Source organism: Cuculus canorus, chromosome 2, assembly GCF_017976375.1.
Source record: "Cuculus canorus isolate bCucCan1 chromosome 2, bCucCan1.pri, whole genome shotgun sequence".
Classification (NCBI taxonomy): Eukaryota; Metazoa; Chordata; class Aves; order Cuculiformes; family Cuculidae; genus Cuculus; species Cuculus canorus.
In genome coordinates this window covers 98,396,670-98,418,479 of record NC_071402.1, presented here as the reverse complement: position 1 = coordinate 98,418,479, position 21,810 = coordinate 98,396,670, and the positions used below count along the sequence as shown (strand labels likewise).

The following is a 21,810-nucleotide window of genomic DNA, read 5'->3' as shown; positions in this document are numbered from 1 at the left end:
GCAAGAACTAGGATAGAGCAAAACTGACTCAGAAATGCTGGATATTCGTTGAAAAGCTGTGCTCAACAAGTACTCTTAGGGGGCTTTTTCGGCGGCATCCAGCAGCAGGACGGTGAGTACTGCGGTGGGGTGGCTATCTGAGGCTGTGCGGCACTTTCCTGAGATGGGAAAAGCCTACGAAAACCCAAGCGAGGCGCGCACCCCGGCTTCTGACACGGGGCAGCGGACCGTCCCGCGCGGTGCCTGACGGGAGGGGGCGGTCCCGGCGGATACCGCGGGAGATTTAAAAACGGTCCCTTAGCACGGTGAAGAGGAGCGTGGCACGTTAGTGTAAAGGGGCAGTTTGAGCGGCAGTTCGAGCATGAAGGGCTTAGGGAGAGGCTGGTGGCTGGTGATGGGGCCGTGGACCATGGTGGCTACCAGGCAGAAGATTAAAACTGCTCCGAGAGCCGCAGCGAACAGGATGGGTGTTGCCACCCAGACAGAGCCTCAGTGGGTCCGTGCAGCTACGCAGACCCTGGGCTGCAGGCAGTGCCCCCCTCCCACACCAGCTCACGCCTCTGGTAACGGCTCCACTTGTGGGAGCTGTGCTCGCGTAGGGGAACTCCTTCACATGGGGGCAGAGCTGAGGGAGGAAGTAAATAGGTTAAGGACAATCAGGGAATGTGAGAGGGAAATAGATCTTTGGAGCAGCGCCCTCTCACAAACTCAGCAGGCTGCTGGGGCCAATGTGGCTAAGCAGCTCCATCCTACAAACTGTAAGGCTGGGGGATCAAGAGATGGGGAATGGCAGCAAGTCCTTGTCTGGCGCAGGAAACCTGCTCCCCCCACCCAGACAACAAACCCCCAAATCACCCTCAAAAATAAATATGAAGCGCTGCAGGTAGAACCTATCCCCAGAGAAGAAGAAGATGGCTCTCACAGCCTAGAAACATTCCCTAGGCTCAGGCATCCTCAGAGGACCTTAAAAACATCCTCTGTTAATAAAAAGAGGAGAGTGATTGTCCTAGGGGATTCCCTTCTAAAAGGAGCGGAGGGACCCATCTGCAGACTGGACCCGCTACACAGGGAGGTCTGCTGCTTACCGGGGGCATCAGTGAAGGATGTCACTAAAAAACTTCCTTCCTTGGCGAAGGAAATGGATTATTACCCCCTGCTAGTATTTCAAATAGGCCATGATGACTTACAGCGCAGAAAGCTGAAAGCCATCAAAAGAGACTTCAGGGCTCTAGGGAGAATGATGGAGGGCTCTGGAGCACAAGTGGTGTTTAGTTCCATCCCAACACTAAGGAATAAGGAACAGGAGGTCAAAGACAAACAGCTGATTAATGCTTGGCTCCGAGCCTGGTGTGAGGAGAGAGGCTTTGGATTCTTTGATCATGGAGTGACCCATGCACCCCCAGGCTTTCTTACTAGGGATAGGACACACTTGTCTCCAAGGGGGACTAAAGTACTTTCTAACAATCTAGTTAGGCTCTTAAATAAAGCTTTAAACTAGATGTGAAGGGGGAGGGGGAGGAGACCAGGCTAGTTGGGAATGAGCCTGGTAGTGGGAGACCAGCGACTGAGATATGGTGTGCTGGAGTGGACCACCAGTACACCACCACAGAGCAAGAGAGGGTGAATACAGCTGGGGACCGCAAGAATGAAACTGGAGCTGTGGAGTTAGTTATTCCAAGGACCAGTCAATTGGGAATGAACTTTATTTCCTTTATGAGGGTTGAAGGTTCGTCAGCCCAGCTGAAGTGCATTTACACCAATGCACGCAGCATGGGCAATAAGAAGGAGGAGCTGGAAGTTGTTGTAAGGCAAGGTGACTATGATGTCTTTGCCATCACAGAAACATGGTGGGAGGACTCATATAACTGTAGTACAGCTATGGGGGGGTATAAACTCTTCAGGCGGGACAGGAAGGGTAGAAAAGGAGGCAGCGTAGCCCTCTATGTTAAGGAGTGCTTTGATACCCTTGAGCTGGATTACGGTAAGGAAGGGACTGAGTGCTTATGGGTTAAAATCAGAGGAGCCCACAAGAAGGCAGACATTGTGATGGGAGTCTGCTACAGACCACCCAGCCAAGAGGAGGCAGCTGACGAGCTCTTCTATAAACAGCTGGGGATGGTCTCTAGGTCTCTACCTCTTGTCCTCGTGGGTGACTTCAATTTTCTGGATATCTGCTGGGAGTACAATACAGCAGAAAGGAAGCAGTCTAGAAGGTTCCTGGAGTGCGTGGAAAACAACTTCCTCACACAACTGGTTAGCGAACCAACAAGGGAGGGTGCCCTCCTTGACCTGCTGTTTGAGAATAGGAAACATCTTGTGGCGGATGTGACGGTTGGGGGATGCCTGGGACTAAGCGATCATGAGATTATAGGGTTTTCAGTTGTAGGTGGGATAAAGAAGGGGATTAGCAAAACAGTCACATTAAACTTCCAGAGGGCAGACTTTGGACTGTTCAGAAGGTTGGTTAGCAAAGTCCCATGGGAGACAGTCCTTCAGGGCAAGGGAGCGCACGAGGGCGGGGCGCTCTTAAAAAATGAAATCCTAGCAGCTCAGAGGCAAGCCATCCCTGTGTTCCAGAAAAGGAGCCGGCGGGGGAAAAAGCCAGCTTGGTTGAGCAGGGAGATCTTGAGATGCATCAAAAAGAAGAATAAAGTCTATGAGCTTTGGAGGAAGGGGCAGGCATCTTGGGTGGACTACAGGGAGGAGGTGAGATTGTGCAGGGAAAAAATCAGGAGGGCTAAGGCCCAACTAGAAATCAAATTGGCTAAGTCTGTGAAAGATAATAAATCTTTCTACTAATACATTAACAAGAAAAGGAGGACTAGAGAGAATATTCAGTCCGTATTGGATGCAGAAGGAACAACAGTGACAGGGGATAAGGACAAGGCTGAGGTACTTAATGCCTTCTTTGCCTCAGTCTTTAATAGCAAGGAAAGTTGTTCCCTCCGTGTACAAATCCAGGAGTTAGAGGAGCAGAATGAGGCTCCAAGAGGAGGCGGTTAGAGAGTTGCTTGCCCACCTAGACACCCACAAGTCTATGAGGCCGGATGGCATCCACCCAAGAGTATTGAAGGAGCTGGCAGATGTCCTTTCCAAACCCTTTTCCATGATCTTCCAGCGCTCCTGGCTGACTGGGGAAGTTCAACTAGATTGGAGGCTGGCTAATGTTGTGCCCATTTACAAGAAGGGTTGCAGGGAGGATCCAGGGAACTACAGGCCTGTCAGTCTGACCTCAGTGCCAGGGAAAGTCATGGAACAGGTAATCTTGAGCGCTATCATGAAGCACATGCAAGAGAACCGGGTGATCAGGCCCAGTCAACATGGGTTTACAAAAGGCAGATCTTGCCAAACTAACCTGATCGCCTTCTATGACAAAATGACTCTAACACTGGATGGGGGAAAGGCTGTGGATGTAGTCTTCTTGGACTTCGGTAAAGCCTTTGACACAGTTTCTCACAGCATTCTGCTTCAGAAACTGTCTGCCTCTGGCCTGGATGGGCGCACACTCTCCTGGGTTGAAAACTGGAGGCGAGTCACAAGTGGAGGCCTATGGGAAAGATGGGGACAGACTAGCAAGGCCTGTTGTGGAATAGGAGTAATGGTTTTAAACTAAGGGAGGGCAGATTTAGACTGGATATGAGGAACAAATTTTTTACAATGAGGATGATGAAACACTGGAACAGGTTGCCCAGGGAGGAGGCAGCTGCCCCATCCCTGCAGACATTCAAGATCAGGTTGGATGAGGCTTTGAGCAACCTGATGTGGCTGAAGATGTCCCTGCTTCTGCAGGGGGTTAGACTAGATGACTTGTAAAGATACCTTCCAACCCAAATCATTCTATGATTCTAAGACTGGGGTTTTTTTAAGATCTTAAGTCCTAAGAGCCTCTTACTGCTTTATCTCCAGGATCAGCATGAAGATCAAGGTGAAGCTAAAACACTTTTGGGGTCATTCTGCAGGAGATCACATGGCCACACCGCAGCAGGACCCTCCATGTGAGCCACTGGTGGCAGGCAGGGTGGATGGTACCAGGACCAGGACCACCTGCCCTCTGCTATTTGCTGCCTCCTGCTCCCAGCCTCCCTTCCCTGCCCCCTCCTCAAGATGCAGGTGCAGTGCTCCCATGCCTTGCTGCCTGCAGGAAGCCCCCACCCTCTCTGGAACTAAGCCTCCATCCACGCTTGGGGGATGCTTCCCATTCCACTTGAAGAGTCATAGAATGGCTAGGTTGGAAAAGACCTTTGAGATCATCAAGCCCAACCGTACCTGCTCACTACTAAACAGTATCACCGGGCAATTCATTTACCTGTCTTTTAAATAACTCCAGGGATGGTGACTCAACCTGGGCAGCCTGTGCCAGTGCCTGAGAACCTTTCTGGAGAAGAAGTTTTTCCTAATGTCCAATATGAACCTCCCCTGATGCTACTTAAGGCCATTCCCTCTTGTCCTCCTCCCTTCCCTGGGTTGCTGCCCACAGGTGGGGCTACCTTCATGCTGCCTGGGGGCGCTGGCTGAGCAGTGATGGTGAGCAGTGCTGATGCTGAGCAGTGATGCTGAGAAGTGAAGGTGAGCAGTGATATTGAACAGTGATGCTGAGCAGTGGCGATGCAGAGCCATGATGTGAGCAGTGATGCTGAGCAGTGGTGATGGTGAGCAGTGCTGATGCTGAGCGGTGATGCTGAGTTGTGATGCTGAGCAGTGGTGATGGTGAGCAGTGAGGATGAGCGGTGATGCTGAGCAGTGATATTGAGCAGTGTTGCTGAGCAGCGGTGATGATAAGCAGTGATGCTGAGCAGTGGTGATGCTGAGCAGTGATGCTGAACAGCGATGATGGTGAGCAGCGATGATACTGAGCAGTGATGGTGAGCAGCGATGATGCTGATCAGTGATACTGATCAGTGATATTGAGCAGTGATGATGCTGAGCAGTGATACTGAGCAGTGATGCCGAGCACCGATGCCGAGCACCGATGCCGATCAGTGATACTGAGCAGTGATGCCGAGCACCGATGCCGATCAGTGCTGCTGCGCGGAGCGCTCCGGCCGCCCCCTGGCGAGGCGCGGAGCCACGGCGCCTGCTCCGGAGCCGGCAGCGGGGAGGAGGCGGCGAGCCCCGCGCCCGGCCCTGCCGAGCCTCCCCCTCGAGCTCCCCCGCACCCGCGGGAGGACGGAGCTGCGGGGTCCTGCCCGCCCTCCGCCCTGCCAAGTAAGCGCCGGACCGGGTGGGAAGGGCTGGGAAAGAGAGCCGGGGCTTCCTGGGAGGGCTGTGAGCGTCCCCCGGGCTGCGAAGGCCCCGGGGACGCAGAGAAGAGGAAGCTCGGGGAGCTCTGGTCCCTCGGAAGGGGGCTTCGTGTGCGGGAGCGGTAGCTCGGCACGGGTGGTGGGGTGAAGCGCGTGGCCTGCGGCGGGTGTCTTGGTGGTTGATTTGTGGAGAGATTTATATATATATGCAGGTATAAAAATCATAGAATTGGTTGGTTGGAAAAGACCTTTGAGATCAAATGCAACCCCATCTGTCCACTACTAAATCATATCCTGGAGCACCTCATCTACCCGTCTTTTAAACACCTCCAGGGATGGTGACTCAACCATCTCCCTGGGCAGCCCTGCCCGATAGCCCTTTTGGTGAAGAAATTTTACCTAATGTCCAATTTGAGTCTCCCCTGGTGCACCTTGAGGCCATTTCCCCTTGTGCTATCACCTGTCACTTGGGAGAAGAGACAAACACCTACCTAGCTACAACCTCCTTTCAGGTAGTTGTAGACAGTGATAAGGTCTCCCCTCAGCCTCTTCTCCTCTATGCCAAACAACCCCAGTTCCCTCAGCTGCTCCTCGTAAGACTTGTAAATATATATTTATATGTGTATTTATGTATGAAGGGTCAAACAGTTTTGATGGGATGTTTCCTAGATGTGTGTATGCATTTAGCTGTATCTGATCTGAGCTCAAAAATCATAATGTTGTCCTCTGTGTGTGTATCCATATATTTGGCTATTTGTACATCCAAAGAATGTAAGAATATTACCCTTGCCAAGTTGCTCTCCAGCCCTCTGTCAAAGTGTGTGTTTGTTACAGCCTAAGCATGTATTTACGTCTACTGGTGAACATGGTGCTAACGTGTAGTACATAAAATGCTTTGTCAGATTGCAAACAGAATCTAAGGAGAGGAAAAAAAAAAAAAGCTCAGCAGAAGAAAATGGTATGTGAGATCTTTATGTCACTGTAGTTTTGGCTACTATTTGCATTGTGATTTCAAAACCAGAAGACAGTTCCATTAGTTCCCTGAGCCCTTCAGGAGCATATCTGATAACCTATGAATAGTCACATAGTAAGGGAGCAAAATGAAGCATAAACTCTTTTGCCCTCTGCTCCTCCCTATCAATTTGTGCTCTAGGAGCACTTCCATGTTCCTCATGCTGACTGCATGACAAGATAACGGAGTTGATATAGGATGTACTGGCTTTTAAACTGTTTGGGGTAGGTTCTGTGTCTGCCTTTACACTATCTTGTAGCAGGAAACTGACCCTCAGCCACACAACTCTTTGTTTTCTTTAATTACCTACCCCTGTTTGGTAAGATTGACTGTTGCAGTTGGTATTTCACAACTGTGCATTTTCTTCAGCCAAATCTGAACTGTTAAAAACCTGTCATAATACAGAGTTCGTAGGTGTAGCTGCCCATACTCATTTTGTTAGCTTGGATGATGGGGGTTGAGCTGCTGAGCATTTTACACAGGAAATTGTTTGTCTGAGAGGTGCAGGTAAGGCGGGAGTGTATGTGTGCAAGTATCATGGGTTGATGGTTTCTCTTAAGCCTGGATTTTACATTATTGAAGCTAATTGGTGTTACGGTCATGGTCTGTGGAGGCTGTGCTGTGAGAATGCTTGCCCGGTTTAGTGTTTCCCTGCCTTTGCCTTCAGGGAGTGCCGTGATGGGGGACTGGAGATGCACTTTTCTTCTGAAAGCTTCAGGTTCCACATGCAAATCTAAATCTGTCACGTCTTCACTAGTTGCTTATTAGTGAGCTGCACTTCTGTCGGTTGTAATGAGCTGCATGGAATGAAGAAGTTTTGGTGAACCTGGAGATGCTGTAGTTTAGTTCAGCTTTGCATACAGCTGACCTCTGGCTGTGTAGGTTTTGGATGCTGTCTGAGCAGGCTCCTAATTTCAATGTGTGAAAATGAGGGAATTTTCATGGACAGGTTTCTGAACCTGCTAGTGAAATCTCCATCAGGAATGCTTTAAAAACATTTGATTCAAAAACATTTGATTTCCCCTCCTCCTCGTGTGTGCAGACATGGTATCTTGTTTCAGGTGGAGTCCTTCAGACTCTTTCCAGATGTACCTTCTGTGATGTTGAATAAAGTAGGCTTGCTGTGTGCTTCTTCACATATTGGTTGTATGGATTTTGCTTAGAGGCCTTTCCTTTCAGAAAGTGTATGGTGATGCTTTATGTTTGCTAGTTTTGATAGTGGTACTAAATGTATATCCTTAATAGGAAACTGGCGATTGAAGGTGGACTTGTGATGAAGTGCTGTATATCCAACAGTCTCCAATTTCAGTGCTGTAGAGGGAGCACAGAACCGTTGTAATGGATATTGTACCCGTGGGAAGAAATCCTTCCTACTGTCAGGCAGGCAGTTAGCTTCCAGTTACTGTCACAAAGTGTCTTTCTGTACAAATTTATAACCCAATTTAACTGCAGATATAGTTGCTTTTCAATTTAAGTACCTAATCTCTTCTAAATGGTGCCAGGGTATGAGTGGTTTGTGTTTTTCAGGAGGATGTGACTTTGTACTGAGCAGATAGGAGTTCAGTCGATCCAGTTGGAGGTAACATGCATGTGATTAGCCTGATGTCTGTTTTCAGCTAACCTCAATGAAGGTGCAGTTTAGTGGTTGTTTCCTGTGCTAATGCATTTTTCTTGGTAAATCTGTCTTCTATGCAGTTTATTAACTCTTCTGCGTGTTACAAGGAGTTCCACTGGTTAAATATAAATGGTTTTTAAAGAAATAAAATATGCTCAGTCATCTGAGGTGGGACTCCAGAGATTTACGTTTTAGGGAAGTGTCTGTGTGCATGCATGTACTTTATCTATTTATAACTACCGGCTAGATTACAGAACAATAGAGTTAAGGAAGATTTCTGAGAAGTTGTGTCTTCAGGTCAAACAAGGATTTTTCCATTGTCCTTGCATGTGCCTCCACATTTTTTCCATGTAGTTCCCTCTTTCCACAGACTGCACTGATGGTGTGACACATGGGCTACCATTTTCAGTTATGGAAATTGGATGATATATTTTGGGGGGAGCAGGTTTGTAGAAGTTCAGATTGCAATTTTGCCTTCTCTGGTTTGGCTGCTTTTACTCAAGTGATTGAAACTCAATTACCTGCTGGTAATCTATTCTTCTCTGGCTGAAATGGGTTGAAGGCTTAAAGGATACTGCTAGTGAAAAAGGAGATATGTTTACACTGTGGTCAAGTAACGTTTTTCTCTGCAGGAGATCAGACTCATAATGAGCGTAAAACTTGGCATGGCCATGTGGGTGAAAAGACTTCCCCTTCTCCTCCCTGTCCCTTTCTTAGCTAAGAAAATATACTCATTTCTCTGCTCTTGTATCAACACACAAGATTTCAAGTCTACAAATGGATGTGCAGCATCCAGCTACATAGGCTGTTTTCTTGAAGACAGTAAAATAGCAGGACACAAATTGAAAGTGTGTTTATGTACTTTACTTACAAGATTTTGGCTTTTCTGGCTGTCTGCTGTTGTGCCCATGCCACTTTATGGAAGCTTGTCTCCTGCAGTGCATGTGGTTGGATCTCAGGCTGGGCCTGGGTGTTCAATACTCCAATTTGAAAAATGGTCAGTTAGCTTAGTTGGCATTAGTGCTTACATCGCTTGAGCCAATCGCTGCCAATCAATCTGTGAGCAGCCTTTCAAGGCTATTGTCAATTAGATGTAATTAAGTAACTTCTAAGTTTGGTTTTATAACTCCGTAGTCTTTTAATGCAGAATATTACCTAAAATCCTTGTGTATTTGTTTGCTTCAAGTGCCAGACTGTTATTTCTTCTCCTATATGGTATATTGTTAATTAGTGAAAATAGTATCATTGAATCATGGAATCATTAAGATTGGAAAAGACCTCTAAGATCATCAAGTCCAACCGTCAGCCCAAGACTACTATGCATACTAAACCATATCTGCATGTTTTTTTTCACACCTCTAGCGATGGTTACTCTATCACTTCCCTGGGCAACCTCTTCTAGTGCTTGACCACTCTTTCAGTAAAGAAATTTTTTGTAATATCCAATCTAAACCTCCACTGGTGCATCTTGAGGCCATTTGCTCTTGTCCTATTACTTGTTACTGGGGAGAAGAGATGTACAACCATCTCACTGCAACCCTCTTTCAATTAGTTGTTCAGAGTGATAAGGTCTCCCCTCAGCCTCCCTTTCTCCAGACTAAACAACCCCCGTTCCCTCGGCTGCTTCTCATAAGGCTTGTTCTCCAGCTCACTGGGAGGGAGAAGATAGGAAACTTGGGAGTAAAGTTAAGCCAAGGAGGAAGAGGGAGGTGGGCGGTAAGTGCTCCTAAGATTTAGTTCTTATGATTTCTCATTATCCTACTCTGATTTGATTGAAAATAAACTAATTTCCTCAAGTTGCCTGTGACAGAAATTACTGAGTGATCTTCCTGTCCTTATCTTGACTATGAGCCTTTCTTACATTTTCTCTCCCCTGGGCAGCTGAGAAGGGGAGTAACAGAGCAGCTTTGTCAACCCACTGCAGGATATAATGCCAACTGAACGTGAGTTTTCGACAAGGCCTGTATGAGCCCTTCTGAATAAAGCAGAGAGACATCTGCAGTTAGAGCTGTATGCTGTAGCTGCAATAACTTCCCATCAGTAGGCACAATTTTGTTTTCAAGTATAGGTACCTATTGTTAGAATATTGTGTAAGAGAGGAAGATGACTTTGCACAGGTCATAAGCATTGATGGCTCTGTTCCACATCTGTTTAAGGCCCTGAAAATGGTCCCCTTTATTTAGAAGCCTAACCTGTGGCAGTTTTGATGGGATGTGTTCATACAGTACCCGTTAATGTTAGAACTGTCTACACACATCCCAAGTTTTTCTCTGCATTATTAGAGGCAACTGCTACTGTCATGAAGTTCTGTTTTTCTTTCTCCTGCAGTATTAATATAATGATAATGCTCAGCTATTAACTAACTAGCTCAGATATTAATGCCTGTACAATAGCTGATGAAAAAACTAGTTTGAATTCTCATGAGGGGTGAATGTCCTGAAGGATTGTCTTGTATTATGTTTAATAGGAACGCTGACACATATATATGTATGTGCATATATATGTATATAGACACTTTCATTAGGTGTAGGACCACTAAATCGTTAATGTGTTCATTTACTCAGCCATCCTGCTTTTAATAAGAGATGCTGTCGGTTCATAAATTGGGGGTTTGCTTTAGCTGTCACTTGAGTTTCGGAGGCTGTTTCAGTATTTATTTTGGCAAGGTGTCTAGTGTGCAAATGACCAGAGGGGCAAGGAGATGAGAAGCCTCTACTTGTCTTTCCCACTGATGTTTTCAGGGTTCTCGCGCTCCTGAAGGTTCCTGCTGTCTGGCGTTACTCTCTGCCTGCTTTCATGACATCAGTTGTTCCTGTCTCTGATTTTCTTAGTATGAAGGGATTCTAGTATGCCTTTTGTAATGCCACAGTGTACTGCTTTAAGATGTATTTGCTATTCTGCAGCTCTAGGATTTGATTGTATTCCTGGACACAGTTAATTCAGACCATACACGTTCTTACTATTATAGCCCTGGCCTAATTACATGTAAGAAGTGACAATATAGTTCTGCTTGGCCTTTCTCTCTCTAAGAGAGAAAATAACTTGAGTCTAGATTGAAGTCCAGGTGAACCAAAATGCAGAGTGAAATTTGGAATGGAGGAGAAGGGGACAATCCAGGGGATTCTTTTTCCTTGGAAAGCTGTGGTAATTGATGTGGTACTTGCCAAAAGATATTGTGGTCCTGTTTAGCAACTGCATGTGTTTAAAAGATCAAAATGTTTGTGTAGAGAGATAAGTTCAGAATTCCCTTTCTGTTGGCTAGAGTGCCACCAAAAGCTGCCAGTGGCAATATTTTTAGCATACCTGCCTGTACGCTTCTCAGGGCTGCCGTTCCTCTTCTAGCAAGGAGTGTGTTTCAGTTGGACTCTGAAACTAAGAAACTTCGTAGTCGTTACCAGTAGTGCTGTCTGCTCATATAGTTACAGAAATAACAGGCTTTGTGATATCAGTGAAGGACAGAGATTCAGCTAGAAAACCTGTCTTGTGGCCTTATTTTTAACTGCTGGAATCTCATGGCTTGCTGACTTCTTAAATTTTAATGTCTCTTTTTTTTTGTGTGATGAAAGTTGCACTTGTGGGAAACAGTACAATATCGCACAGTACAGATAAGAGTATTGCCTGCATACACTGCAGCAGTGTTTATTGTCTTAACTGTTTAAGAAAGCATGCAGTTTCTGCTAGTTATGTTTTCATCTGTGGATCAGAACCTACACACTAAATTGTGTCTGAGCTTGATTCTAATATCAGGAAATGCAAGCTTTTATGTTATGTGGAAACACCAATAGATGTGTAGCCACAAAGAAGCATGAGATAGCACAGTGCTGCTTTTGTGTGTTGACTGTATCCTGGTATGGTGTGTCCTCTAAGGATTCACTGAAGATTGTGCATGCAGTCTTAGCCAAGCTACAAAATGTTAGACTTAACTCATATTAAAAAAACAACCAAACAAACAACTCAAACTTGTCAAAACCCGCAGTTGTTTGTTACAAGTACTTGTGTTTCTGAAGTCAGGGCAAGTAATGCTGTGAAAAATCAGGATCATTTGCACAGTACCTCAGTGTTTTTCTTAGTGTTGCTAGAAGTTAACATGTGGACTCCCCAGTCAACTGCTGTGTAGCATTCAGAAGCTGCTACTTGCCTTCTTTTAGTGGCAGTGAGATAATAAAGTTGGCCTTGCAGGGGGAAAAGGTCTGTGAAACAGACAAATTTTTTTTTCTGCCTTCTGATGGGGTTTAATTCTGACCTCATGATGGTCTGCTCCTGAGCCTAATGCATTTTTCATTAGGCCAAAGGACCAAAAGTCTCTCTTGGGCATCTGGTCCATTTGGCTCCTTCTGGGAATGAGTGACAGTTATGGCAAATGCATAATATCTCAGAAACTTCAAGTTTTGGTAATAAGCAAATCACCATTTTTGGTGGATGACAACTTTTCCAAATCTATGCTGATTTCCATAGAAACAGGAAAAGGGCTGTACATGAAAATATGGTTCTACCGTAGTAATATCTTTGCCTCTTCTCCCCCAAGTCTGCTGAGCTATTTGGGGTATAAAACGTCCGACACAAAAAAAATGATACTGTGCCTGTAACTCTTTCTATTTAATAAGTTAAGAAAAATTGTTTGTATCATAAAAGTAGTACTTGGAAGCATCTAGACCACCTGTTGCTCTTTGAAGGTGATGCCTTCCTAAATTAGTTCTGTTCTCTATAGAGGAACACAGCTATACGTGTTCTGTCAGGAATTGCCTCCTGAAAGAACATCTAACTGCAGATGCCAAAAGACCTATATGCTAGAAGCAGTGTAGTGTTATGTGGTGTGTTTTGGGTTTTTTTGGTGACGTTTCTTTCTTGTGATCAGAGATAAATTGTGTAATTGTGCAGTGTATGAATAAATTGGAGACTGATCTTCAGTGTTCTAGGTGCTTTGCAGCTGCCTTAGGAAGAGGACTTTGTTGATTTTGGATAGAACAAAGATCACAAAAGTCGAGTTATCTTTTAAATCAAGTATCAGGCTTTTGGGAAATGAATAATACTTTTTCTTGGTTTTACAGGAAGCTTGTCCAAAGCCTTATCTCTTTGTACTCGTGACTTGTTTTTAAATCTAATTTACTATTTTCTTTCTTGCTTTAGTGATGTTCTGTGGCCATTTTGATTATGCCTTTGATACTGAAAACACCAGCAAATAAACTCTTTAATACTCATATTGGAATTTTAGAAAGCAAGCATCCTTTATTGCAGCACCAGATGCATGAGGGATAATTCCACCTATCATGCGTAGTGAGACAAGATCTAGTTACAGAACTTATTTGCCATCTACATGCATATGTATAACATTTTCCAGAAATCTTATGCATATTCTTTTACTTTCTAAGAACTAATTTTAATGTTGTTATGAGCTTTACAAGAGCCAGATCTCCACTAATGAGGCAGTACCAGTTCTCTGTCAGATCATAGAATCACCAGGTTGGAAAGGACCCACTGGATCATCGAGTCCAACCATTCCTAACACTCCCTTAAACCATGTCTCTAAGTACTTCATCCACCCGTTCCTTAAACACCTCTAGGGAAGGTGACTCGACCACCTCCCTGGGCAGCCTGTTCCAGTGCATGATGACTCTTTCTGTGAAGAATTTTTTCCTGATATCCAGCCTGAACCTCCCCTGACGGAGCTTCAGGCCATTCCCCCTTGTCCTGTCACTTGGGAGAAGAGGCCAGCTCCCTCCTCTCTACAACCTCCTTTCAGGTAGTTGTAGAGAGCAATAAGGTCTCCCCTCAGCCTCCTCTTCACTAGACTAAACAACCCCAGCTCTCTCAGCCGCTCCTTGTAAGACTTGTTCTCCAGCCCCCTCACCAGCTTCGTTGCTCTTCTCTGGACACGCTCCAGAGCCTCAACATCCTTCTTGTGGTGAGGGGCCCAGAGCTGAACACAGTATTCGAGGTGCGGTCTCACCAGTGCTGAGTACAGAGGGAGAATCGCCTCCCTGGACCTGCTGGTCACACCGTTTCTGATACAAGCCATACAATGCCAAAGATGGCATTGGCCTTCTTGGCCACCTGGGCACACTGTTGGCTCATGTTCAGTCGGCTGTCAACCATTACCCCCAGGTCCTTCTCCTCTGTACAGCTCTCCAGCCACTCTTCCCCCAGTCTGTAGCACTGCATACGGTTGTTGTGCCCCAAGTGCAGGACCTGGCATTTGGCCTTGTTAAACCTCATGCTACTGATGTCGGCCCAGTGGTCCAGCCTGTTCAGATCCCTTTGCAGAGCCTCCCTACCCTCCAGCAAATCCACACTTCCTCCCAGCTTAGTGTCATCTGCAAACTTGCTGAGGGTGCACTCAATGCCTTCATCCAACGTCTTTAGACAGAGAAACTGTAACCAAACAGAAACGAAACAGAAGGCGACACATCTATTCAGCACATATCATATTTAACACAAGATGTTATCATTTCTCAAGAGAACAGTGTCTGGAAAAACGCTGTCTGAAAAAAATGCATGCTATCACAGGAACATTCTGTCTGTAATTTCCAGAAAAACACAGTTACTTAAATGAGACTTAACTGAAGTTAGAAAACTGGTTCTACTTTAGCTTCAAAGAATCATAGAATTATAGAATGATTTGAGTTGGAAGGGACCCTAAAGATCACCTAGTTCCACCCCCCTGCCACGGGCAGGGACATCCCACCAGACCAGGCTGCCCAAGGCTCCATCCAACCTGGCCTTGAACAGCTCAAAGGGGTAGCTTCCCTGGGCAACCTGTGCCATTGCCTCACCACCCTCATTGTGAAGAATTTCTTCCTAATATCTAATCTAAATCTTCCCCCCTTCAATTTATAGCTATTTCCCCTCATCCTATCACTACATGCCCTTGTGAAAAGTCCCTCCCAGACTTTCTTGTAGCTCTTTCAGGTACTGGAAAGCCTCTAAAAGGTCTCCTTGGAGCCTTCTCTTCTCCAGGCTGGACAACCCAAACTCTCTCAGCCTGTCCTCAAAGCAGAGGTGCCCCAGCCCTCTGAACATCTTCGTGGCTCTCCTCAGGACCCCTTCCAACAATTCCATATCCTTCTTATGTTGGGGATTCCAGAACTGGACACCATACTTCAGTGGGGGTCTCATAAGAGTGGAATAGAGGGGCAGAATCACCTCTCTTGACCTGCTGGCCACACTTCTTTTGATGCAGCCCAGGATATGATTTGCCTTCTGGGCTGTGAATGCACATTGACAGCTCGTGTCGAGCTTCTTATCAATCAGCACACCCCATGTCCTTCTACACAGGGCTGCTCTCAATAGCTTAAGACAGAATATTCTGCTTTTGCAGTAGTAACTACTCCTTGAATCATCTTGAGTAGAGTTATTGTTTGTGCCACACATCTGGGAACTTGTACTCCATGACAGCTTTAATATCAGCTTCACTTATTTAGAGATACTTGATGTGACACAAGTTTTCTGATTTAGCGGAGCAATATGAAATATATAGAAATCACAATGCAAATGTACTTTACACTTGGCAAAATATGGCGATGGCAGCATGCAGTTCAAACGCAGTACTACTGTGATTCCCATTACTGGTCTCTATAATAAGCTCACTGTTGCAACATTGGGTATCCTCAGGTGTTCGGAGGAACACATGGGCTGAAGCCAGCTAAAGCCCATAGCATCCTCAAAATTCTTTTGCTAGCTGTTCAGTTTTTATGCTCCATTTTGGGCTGAGCCATATATTTATTTCACGGTGCTGGTCCGGCTAGCTCAGGGAAACATTTACAGTCTTTAATGAACTAAGTGGGAGAAACGTTTTCACCATCTGTTGATCCACTCAACTGTTTGTAAGTGTTTAACAAATAGAACACCTAAAGCAAAGGCCAACCTCTGGTCCCTTTTGTGTTCAGACAAATACGCGCCTTGCTTTACAAAAGCTATGGTCAGTCACAGCCTTACCTTTTTCCCTGAGCTCCCTGGGCACATTGCCCTTGCTGTCTCTCCAAGCCTCCTTCACTGTAGAGGCTTATTGGGCAGTCAGAAAAGTATAACTTTTAGACTTATTGCTCCTGTGCCTTACAGACATGCCATCCGTAAAATGTCCTTTCTCATATAGAAGTTCAGCTGCTGAGCTGGTAGGATTTCTACTGTAGTTCGATCAGGCTTAGCCACAGTAGCATGTCTAAGTAACTTCCTTCTTCCTTTTGGAAGGGAAAAAGGCAAGATGATTTTCATCATATGAAATTATGTGTGGTAAGGAACCTGCCAAGAGCAGCCAGTTAGCAGCACTTCTATCACATGTAGATACAGACAGCTTAAGTATGGAAGTCATTACTTTTACCGAGTCATGTCATGAATATCAAATGGAATTGACAGGGATACTCTGCCTTGAGAAGGGCTATTCTTTGTGGAAAAAAGAGAGCATTGTTTGTGCTTTCATTTAAAGAAGTGGGTTTTGGTTGAGTATCTGCTTAGGATTCTTTATGTGGAGGGAGTTGCGAGTTTGGCGAAACCAACTTCTTTTTCTTGGATGAGTAGTATTGCTTTGAACTATTCGTTCCTTAGTGGACCTCTTTGTTGCTTAGGCTACATTATTTGGAAAATTTAGTGTACTGGCAAGTAATGTCTGCCTAGAAGTTCTGGAAGAGTGTCTGCTTGAATCACCTTAATAGCTGGGAGAGAATAGCTTGAGGGCTGCCTCAAGAGCTGATTTAATACTGCATAGGTTTCAGCACAGACAGTGTTGTCTGTGATTCCTCAGTTAAGGGCATCTGCAATTTTCTGTTTAAAGTCAGCAAAACCAAGGGCTGGTTAACTGCAGACAGAATATTTGTGAGTTTTGAGGTACTGAGGTCTACAAATCTTTCTGGGACATTTGTGCGTCTCCAGAGAATGAGATTTCCAGGTAGGTAATTTGTTCTGTACCTTCAGTTTGCCTGATCTACTATGTCATCTGTCAAGAAGTCAGGAAGTAATAATAAAGCCTGCATTTAACCTGCCTGTTGGCTTTTACTGTGACATTCTAATTAATGCTCACATCCAACCTGTTTTTTCTGTGCTCTGTTGCAGTGCTCCATGGCCACAGCAGGGTGCTAAGCAATATTAGAGGAAAACGACATTAAGACTTATAATTTCCACACAGCTGGTTGGAAAAGCAGTTGTCACTGCCTTCCTGGTGCAGCATGGCATTTGGACTTGGTGTTCTCTGCCTGTTACTATGGGCAATAACAGGTAGGAGTTTACTTCTTGTGTATCTGAGTCACAGAGAACGAGTGCAGCAAATGCTCCTGAACTGTGTATGCAGGTTGAATAAGGAGAGCTGGGAAATCTTGTGGGTTCTCCATGCAAAAAAAAATTCTTGTAAGGTGTAGCCTCATAACTGACGATTGATTGCAACAGAGGAAGGCAGTTTGGATCGAATTGGCTGTTTGGAGCCAACTTCAATAGGGCTGTTTCAAGGGAGCTGCATGGAGCCGGACGGGGTAGTGAGAAAGTTCAAAAAGTTTTCTTTATCTTTCCCTTGCAGGACAGCAGTTTAAGAATGATGTATTGCTTGTGTTCTAAGCTACCTTTTTTTCCTTCTGAAATATCATAGGATGGTAGATTGAGAAGCAATAATGCATTTGTTTACATCTCTCAGCTCACCATCTGTTCTACAGATGCATATTTCCTTTCAAAGGCCATGGGAAAGTCCTGTAAGTTTCTTTTTCAGCCACAGAGATAGGTAAATTATTTCCATAATCAGACAAATGAGGGATGATAGTAATTCTTAATACTGCCTCTGTGCCATAGGAAGAGTTAATCTGTGCAGACAGTTTTGACGTGGCAGCCACAGGACAATGTATGCAAGCATGTGGTTTATTTCTATAAAAGATAGTGTTTGAATTCTAGCTGTGGAAACTGGGAGTATCTGTATTAGCAGGAATTGAGAAAATAAGTCAGTTATCTGGCTTTCATCGCCTGTAGCGTAAACAAGATTGGCTGTTTCATGAGGGAGAGCCTTACAAATGTGCTAAATCTTAACTTGACTACTGAATTTGCAAATGTTGGGTGGGGAGTGATAAGCAGTAACTACAGCTGTGCTCGTAGCTGGTTTGAAAGAATTATAGAATCATAGAATTGTTAGGGTTGGAAGGGACCTTAAAGATTGTCTAGTTCCAACCCCTGGATTTCACAGTGCCAAGCTTTTTGAGCAGAACATGTAGCTGAGATTTTTGTTGCTGTAGTAAACAATGAGTATGCCTTTTGCAAATAAATAAAATGGTCTCCTATGAGATACGGAATACCTGCTGTAGGGTCCATGTCAGTGTTTTTAGAAAGAAAAGCACAGCAGCTTGAAGAGAAGGCAATAATGTGCAGTAAATAGTGAATTTTGGCTGTAGAGGATGTCACAGTTTTCTGCTTTTGCTAAAGCTGTTAATTGTCAGCAGGCTGGAATATCCTCTGCGTGCATGTAGAAAGGCTTGTTTTCGATCTTCAGTTGCAATTTTGTTGTGCTGTCTTGACTTATCTAAAATTATTGCATTCCAAATGCTGGATGTATTCCTAGCCCCCCCCCCCCCCGTATCTCAGGTACCAGCACACAGCGTTAGGGGTTAATACATTCTAGCATCGTATTATTTTAGTATAAATGTTAGTATTTATTTATTTATTTCCTTCTGAATAATTTGCATTGTTTTCCATCTAATTAATATTAACTAAACTGGGAGGTACTTCCCGATTCCCGAGGTACGTTTGCTGAAATACATCTGTAGATGCTCATCTTTCTTGACTTAAAAGGACTTCTTTTTTGTGCAAGCTTTAAGGTGAATTGACTCAGGCTCAGGTAGTTGCTACCTGTAGTTTTTCTCTACACATGATCTTGTGCTTCTTTAAAAAACCTTTTCTTTTAAAACAAAAGACATCTTTTTCTTTAAAAAAACAAATTCTTTTTCTTACCACTTGCTTTCACTTAAGATAATGGGAAGGCTGACAATATAAGAAAGGTTTGTCATTGCATTTTTGAGAGACTAGAAAAATGGCCTTATTAGTGAATATCTCTAGAAGGATATTGAAGAATATGCTCTGGTTTGTCAGAAGAAATTGCGATGGGCAACTCTGTACTGTTTAGATGACATTTATTTGCTGTTTTGGTTTATTTTTTTTTCATTTTCTGTGTTGTGGCTTTTAACTGCTTTTCATGAATGTGATGCATTGACCTTGACTGACCACTCGGTGCCCAAACAAGTTACTCTATCTCACTTCCCCTTCTCATCATTGTGGGAGAGAAAAATACAATTAAAAGCTCACGGGTTGCAATCAGGACAAGTAGATCACATACCAGTTGCAGTCAAGAGCAAAACAGACCTGATGTAGGGAAGTTAATTTGTTTCTAAGCAATCAGGGTAAGATAGTGGGAAGTAAGAATAAATCTAAAATCACTTTCTCTCCACTCCTTTCTTCTTTCCAGGCTCAACTTTACTCCCAGCTCTTCACACTCCTTCCCCTGAGCAGCCCAGGAGGATGGGGAGTGAGGGTTGCAATCAGTTCATGCTTTGTCTCTGCCGCTCCTTCCTTGTCACTCTGTCCTGCTGTTCCCCAACTCCAGTGTGGGGTCTTTCCCACAGGATACAGTCCTTCACAAACTTCTCCAGCATGGGTCCTTTCCTTGCGGTGCAGTCCTTCAGGAACAGATTGTTCCAGCGTGGATCCCCTGCAGGGTCATAGGTCCTGCCAGAAAACATGCTTCTGTGTGGGCTGCTCTCCATGGGGCTACAGGTCCTGGTAGGAGCCTGCTCCAGCGTGGTCTCTTCACTGGGTGGATCATAGCCTCCTTCAGGTCATCCACCTCCTCTGCTGTGGAGTTCTCCACAGTCTGCAGGGTTGATATCTGATCCACCATGGACCTCCATGGACTGCAGTAGGATAACCTGTTTTGCCATGGTCTTCACCACAGGCTGGAGGCGAATCTCTGTTCTGATGCCTGGAGTACATCTTCTGCCTCATTCTTAACTAACGATGGTGTTTGCAGGGTTGTTTTTCTCACATATTCTCATTCCTCTCTCTCCTGGTTGCTGCTGTCGCACAAGCGTTTTTTTACCCCTTCTTTTATATGTTATCACAGAGGTGCTACCAATGTTACTGGTTGGCTCAGCCTTGCCCATCAGTGGGTTCTTGGAACTGGCTCTGGCTGACAGGGGAACAGCTTCTGATGTTATCTCACAGAAGCCACCTCTGAAGTCCATTTCTTCTCCCCTCTGACTACCAAAACCTTGCCATATAAACCCAATGCAGAGTGAGAAACGAAGCCAAGTAGATCACCTAATGGGTACAGACATCTACCACTGACTAATGTTTATGCATTTTGGGTGGCTTAAGATGGGTGTAGCAATAGGTTTTCATGTATCCATGTGCTATACCTCTGTCACTTGGCACCTCATGCAGTTTGGATTGAATGACTTCCCAAAGCTGCAGATACAGCTCCCTGTTTCTCCACATAGGCATTCTTTATAATGCCAGTCTCATTTCACTGGCTTGTATCCATTCATTGATGAAATCAGCTTATATTGAAGTAGATTTAAATTATTCTAGCCATTAATAAAAATAAATAGTTTTTATGCTAATGCATCCAAGAATTTTTTTTTTTTCCTATAAGGGATTTAAGACGTTGCTTTCCATCACAGAAACTGCAGTTTACTTTGCAGCTGGGACTCCAGCACTTTGGCATCAATTCAGTCGAGCTCACTTCTTGATGCAGTGTGTTCTAGTCTGGCATTTGAGGCAGAACTTGCAAATATTGCTATTGAAATGCATATTTGCAAATACAATAGCGTTCTCATGGCTGACTCTCAGCTTTCTCATACTGTGTGTTCATACTGTGGTGCTTTGTTCTGAGATTAGCCACTCCAACAAAAATGCAAAGATGAATGGTGAGGTAATTGTAGTCACAGGTGTTGTGCAGGCTAGTCTCCTTTTAACTCCATGCAGCCCAGCCGTACATTCCATGACCTCCCACAGTCTTTCCTAGACACCCTTGGCTTTACTCTAGCGGAGAGTGTTTTAAATGCATTACAAGCCGTCAATTTTCAACAGTTTCACTACTGCTGGTTGTGGACTTTGAATAATACGGTGAAGACCCTTTTCTCCTGATTTATCTAACACATGAAACATAGGCCAGGAGTGTCAATGGATACTTTAAGATATAGGTATGTGTTGTGGTTTAACCCTAGCCGGCAACTAACCACCACACAGACACCTGCAAGATGCAGGGAGAAGAGAATTGGAAAGGCAAAAGGGAGAAAACTTTTGAGGTAGAGGCAGTTTGATAATTGAATAAAATAACAATACTAATACTAATACTAAAAATAAAAAGAGAGAGAAATAGAACCCAAGAAAGACAAGACACAAGTGAAGAAACAGTTGCTCACCCCCAACTGACCAATACCCAGCCAGTCCCCAAGCAGTGGCCTCCCTGGCCAACTTTCTCCCTAGTTAATATGCTGAGTATGACATCATATGTCATATGGAATATCACTTTGGATCACTGTCCCAGCTGTGCGTCCTCCCAACTTTTTGTGCACCCCTAGCTTACTCACTGGTGAGATGGTGTGAGGAACAGAAAAGACCTTGACTCTGTCAGCACTGCTCAGCAATAACAAAAGCATTCCTGTGTCACCAACACTGTTTTCAGCACAAATCCAAACCTCAGCCCCATACGAGCTATTGTGAAGACAATTAACTCTGCCCCAGCCAAACCCAGCACCATATGCCTTTGAAATGATAGTGGAATCACTAGCCTGGGGTTAGTGATGTGTTCTTTGTTAATTATTCTGTCATGGCTAGATGTTCTAGTAATGTATTCTGGTTCACACAGGTCTTTCGAGGGAGGCAAGATGGTGTAGTGCCTCAGTATGCTCTCTGAAATTACAGTGAGTTACGCAGTATGCACGTTAGTTCACAGTTTTCTCATCTCTGGTTGAAGTGGTCTGGTG

General features: G+C 44.7%; 1 protein-coding gene across 7 annotated transcripts in view; it reads left to right on the top strand.

Annotated features, from left to right (window-relative positions):
• Positions 1-5,061: 5,061 nt before the first annotated feature.
• KIAA0319 (KIAA0319 ortholog) overlaps positions 5,062-21,810 on the top strand; it is a 60,608-nt gene continuing 43,859 nt past the window's right edge. For 4 of the 7 annotated variants that reach the window (XM_054058499.1, XM_054058498.1, XM_054058497.1 and 1 more), the window contains exons 1-2: positions 5,071-5,205; positions 16,910-17,071. In XM_054058499.1, coding sequence (XP_053914474.1) covers positions 17,023-17,071 — 49 coding nt within the window. In that variant the 5' untranslated portion in view covers positions 5,071-5,205; positions 16,910-17,022. Of the gene's footprint in view, positions 5,206-16,909; positions 17,072-21,810 lie in introns of those variants that run through there. The other 3 variants (XM_054058500.1, XM_054058502.1, XM_054058501.1) reach the window with 3 other exon arrangements.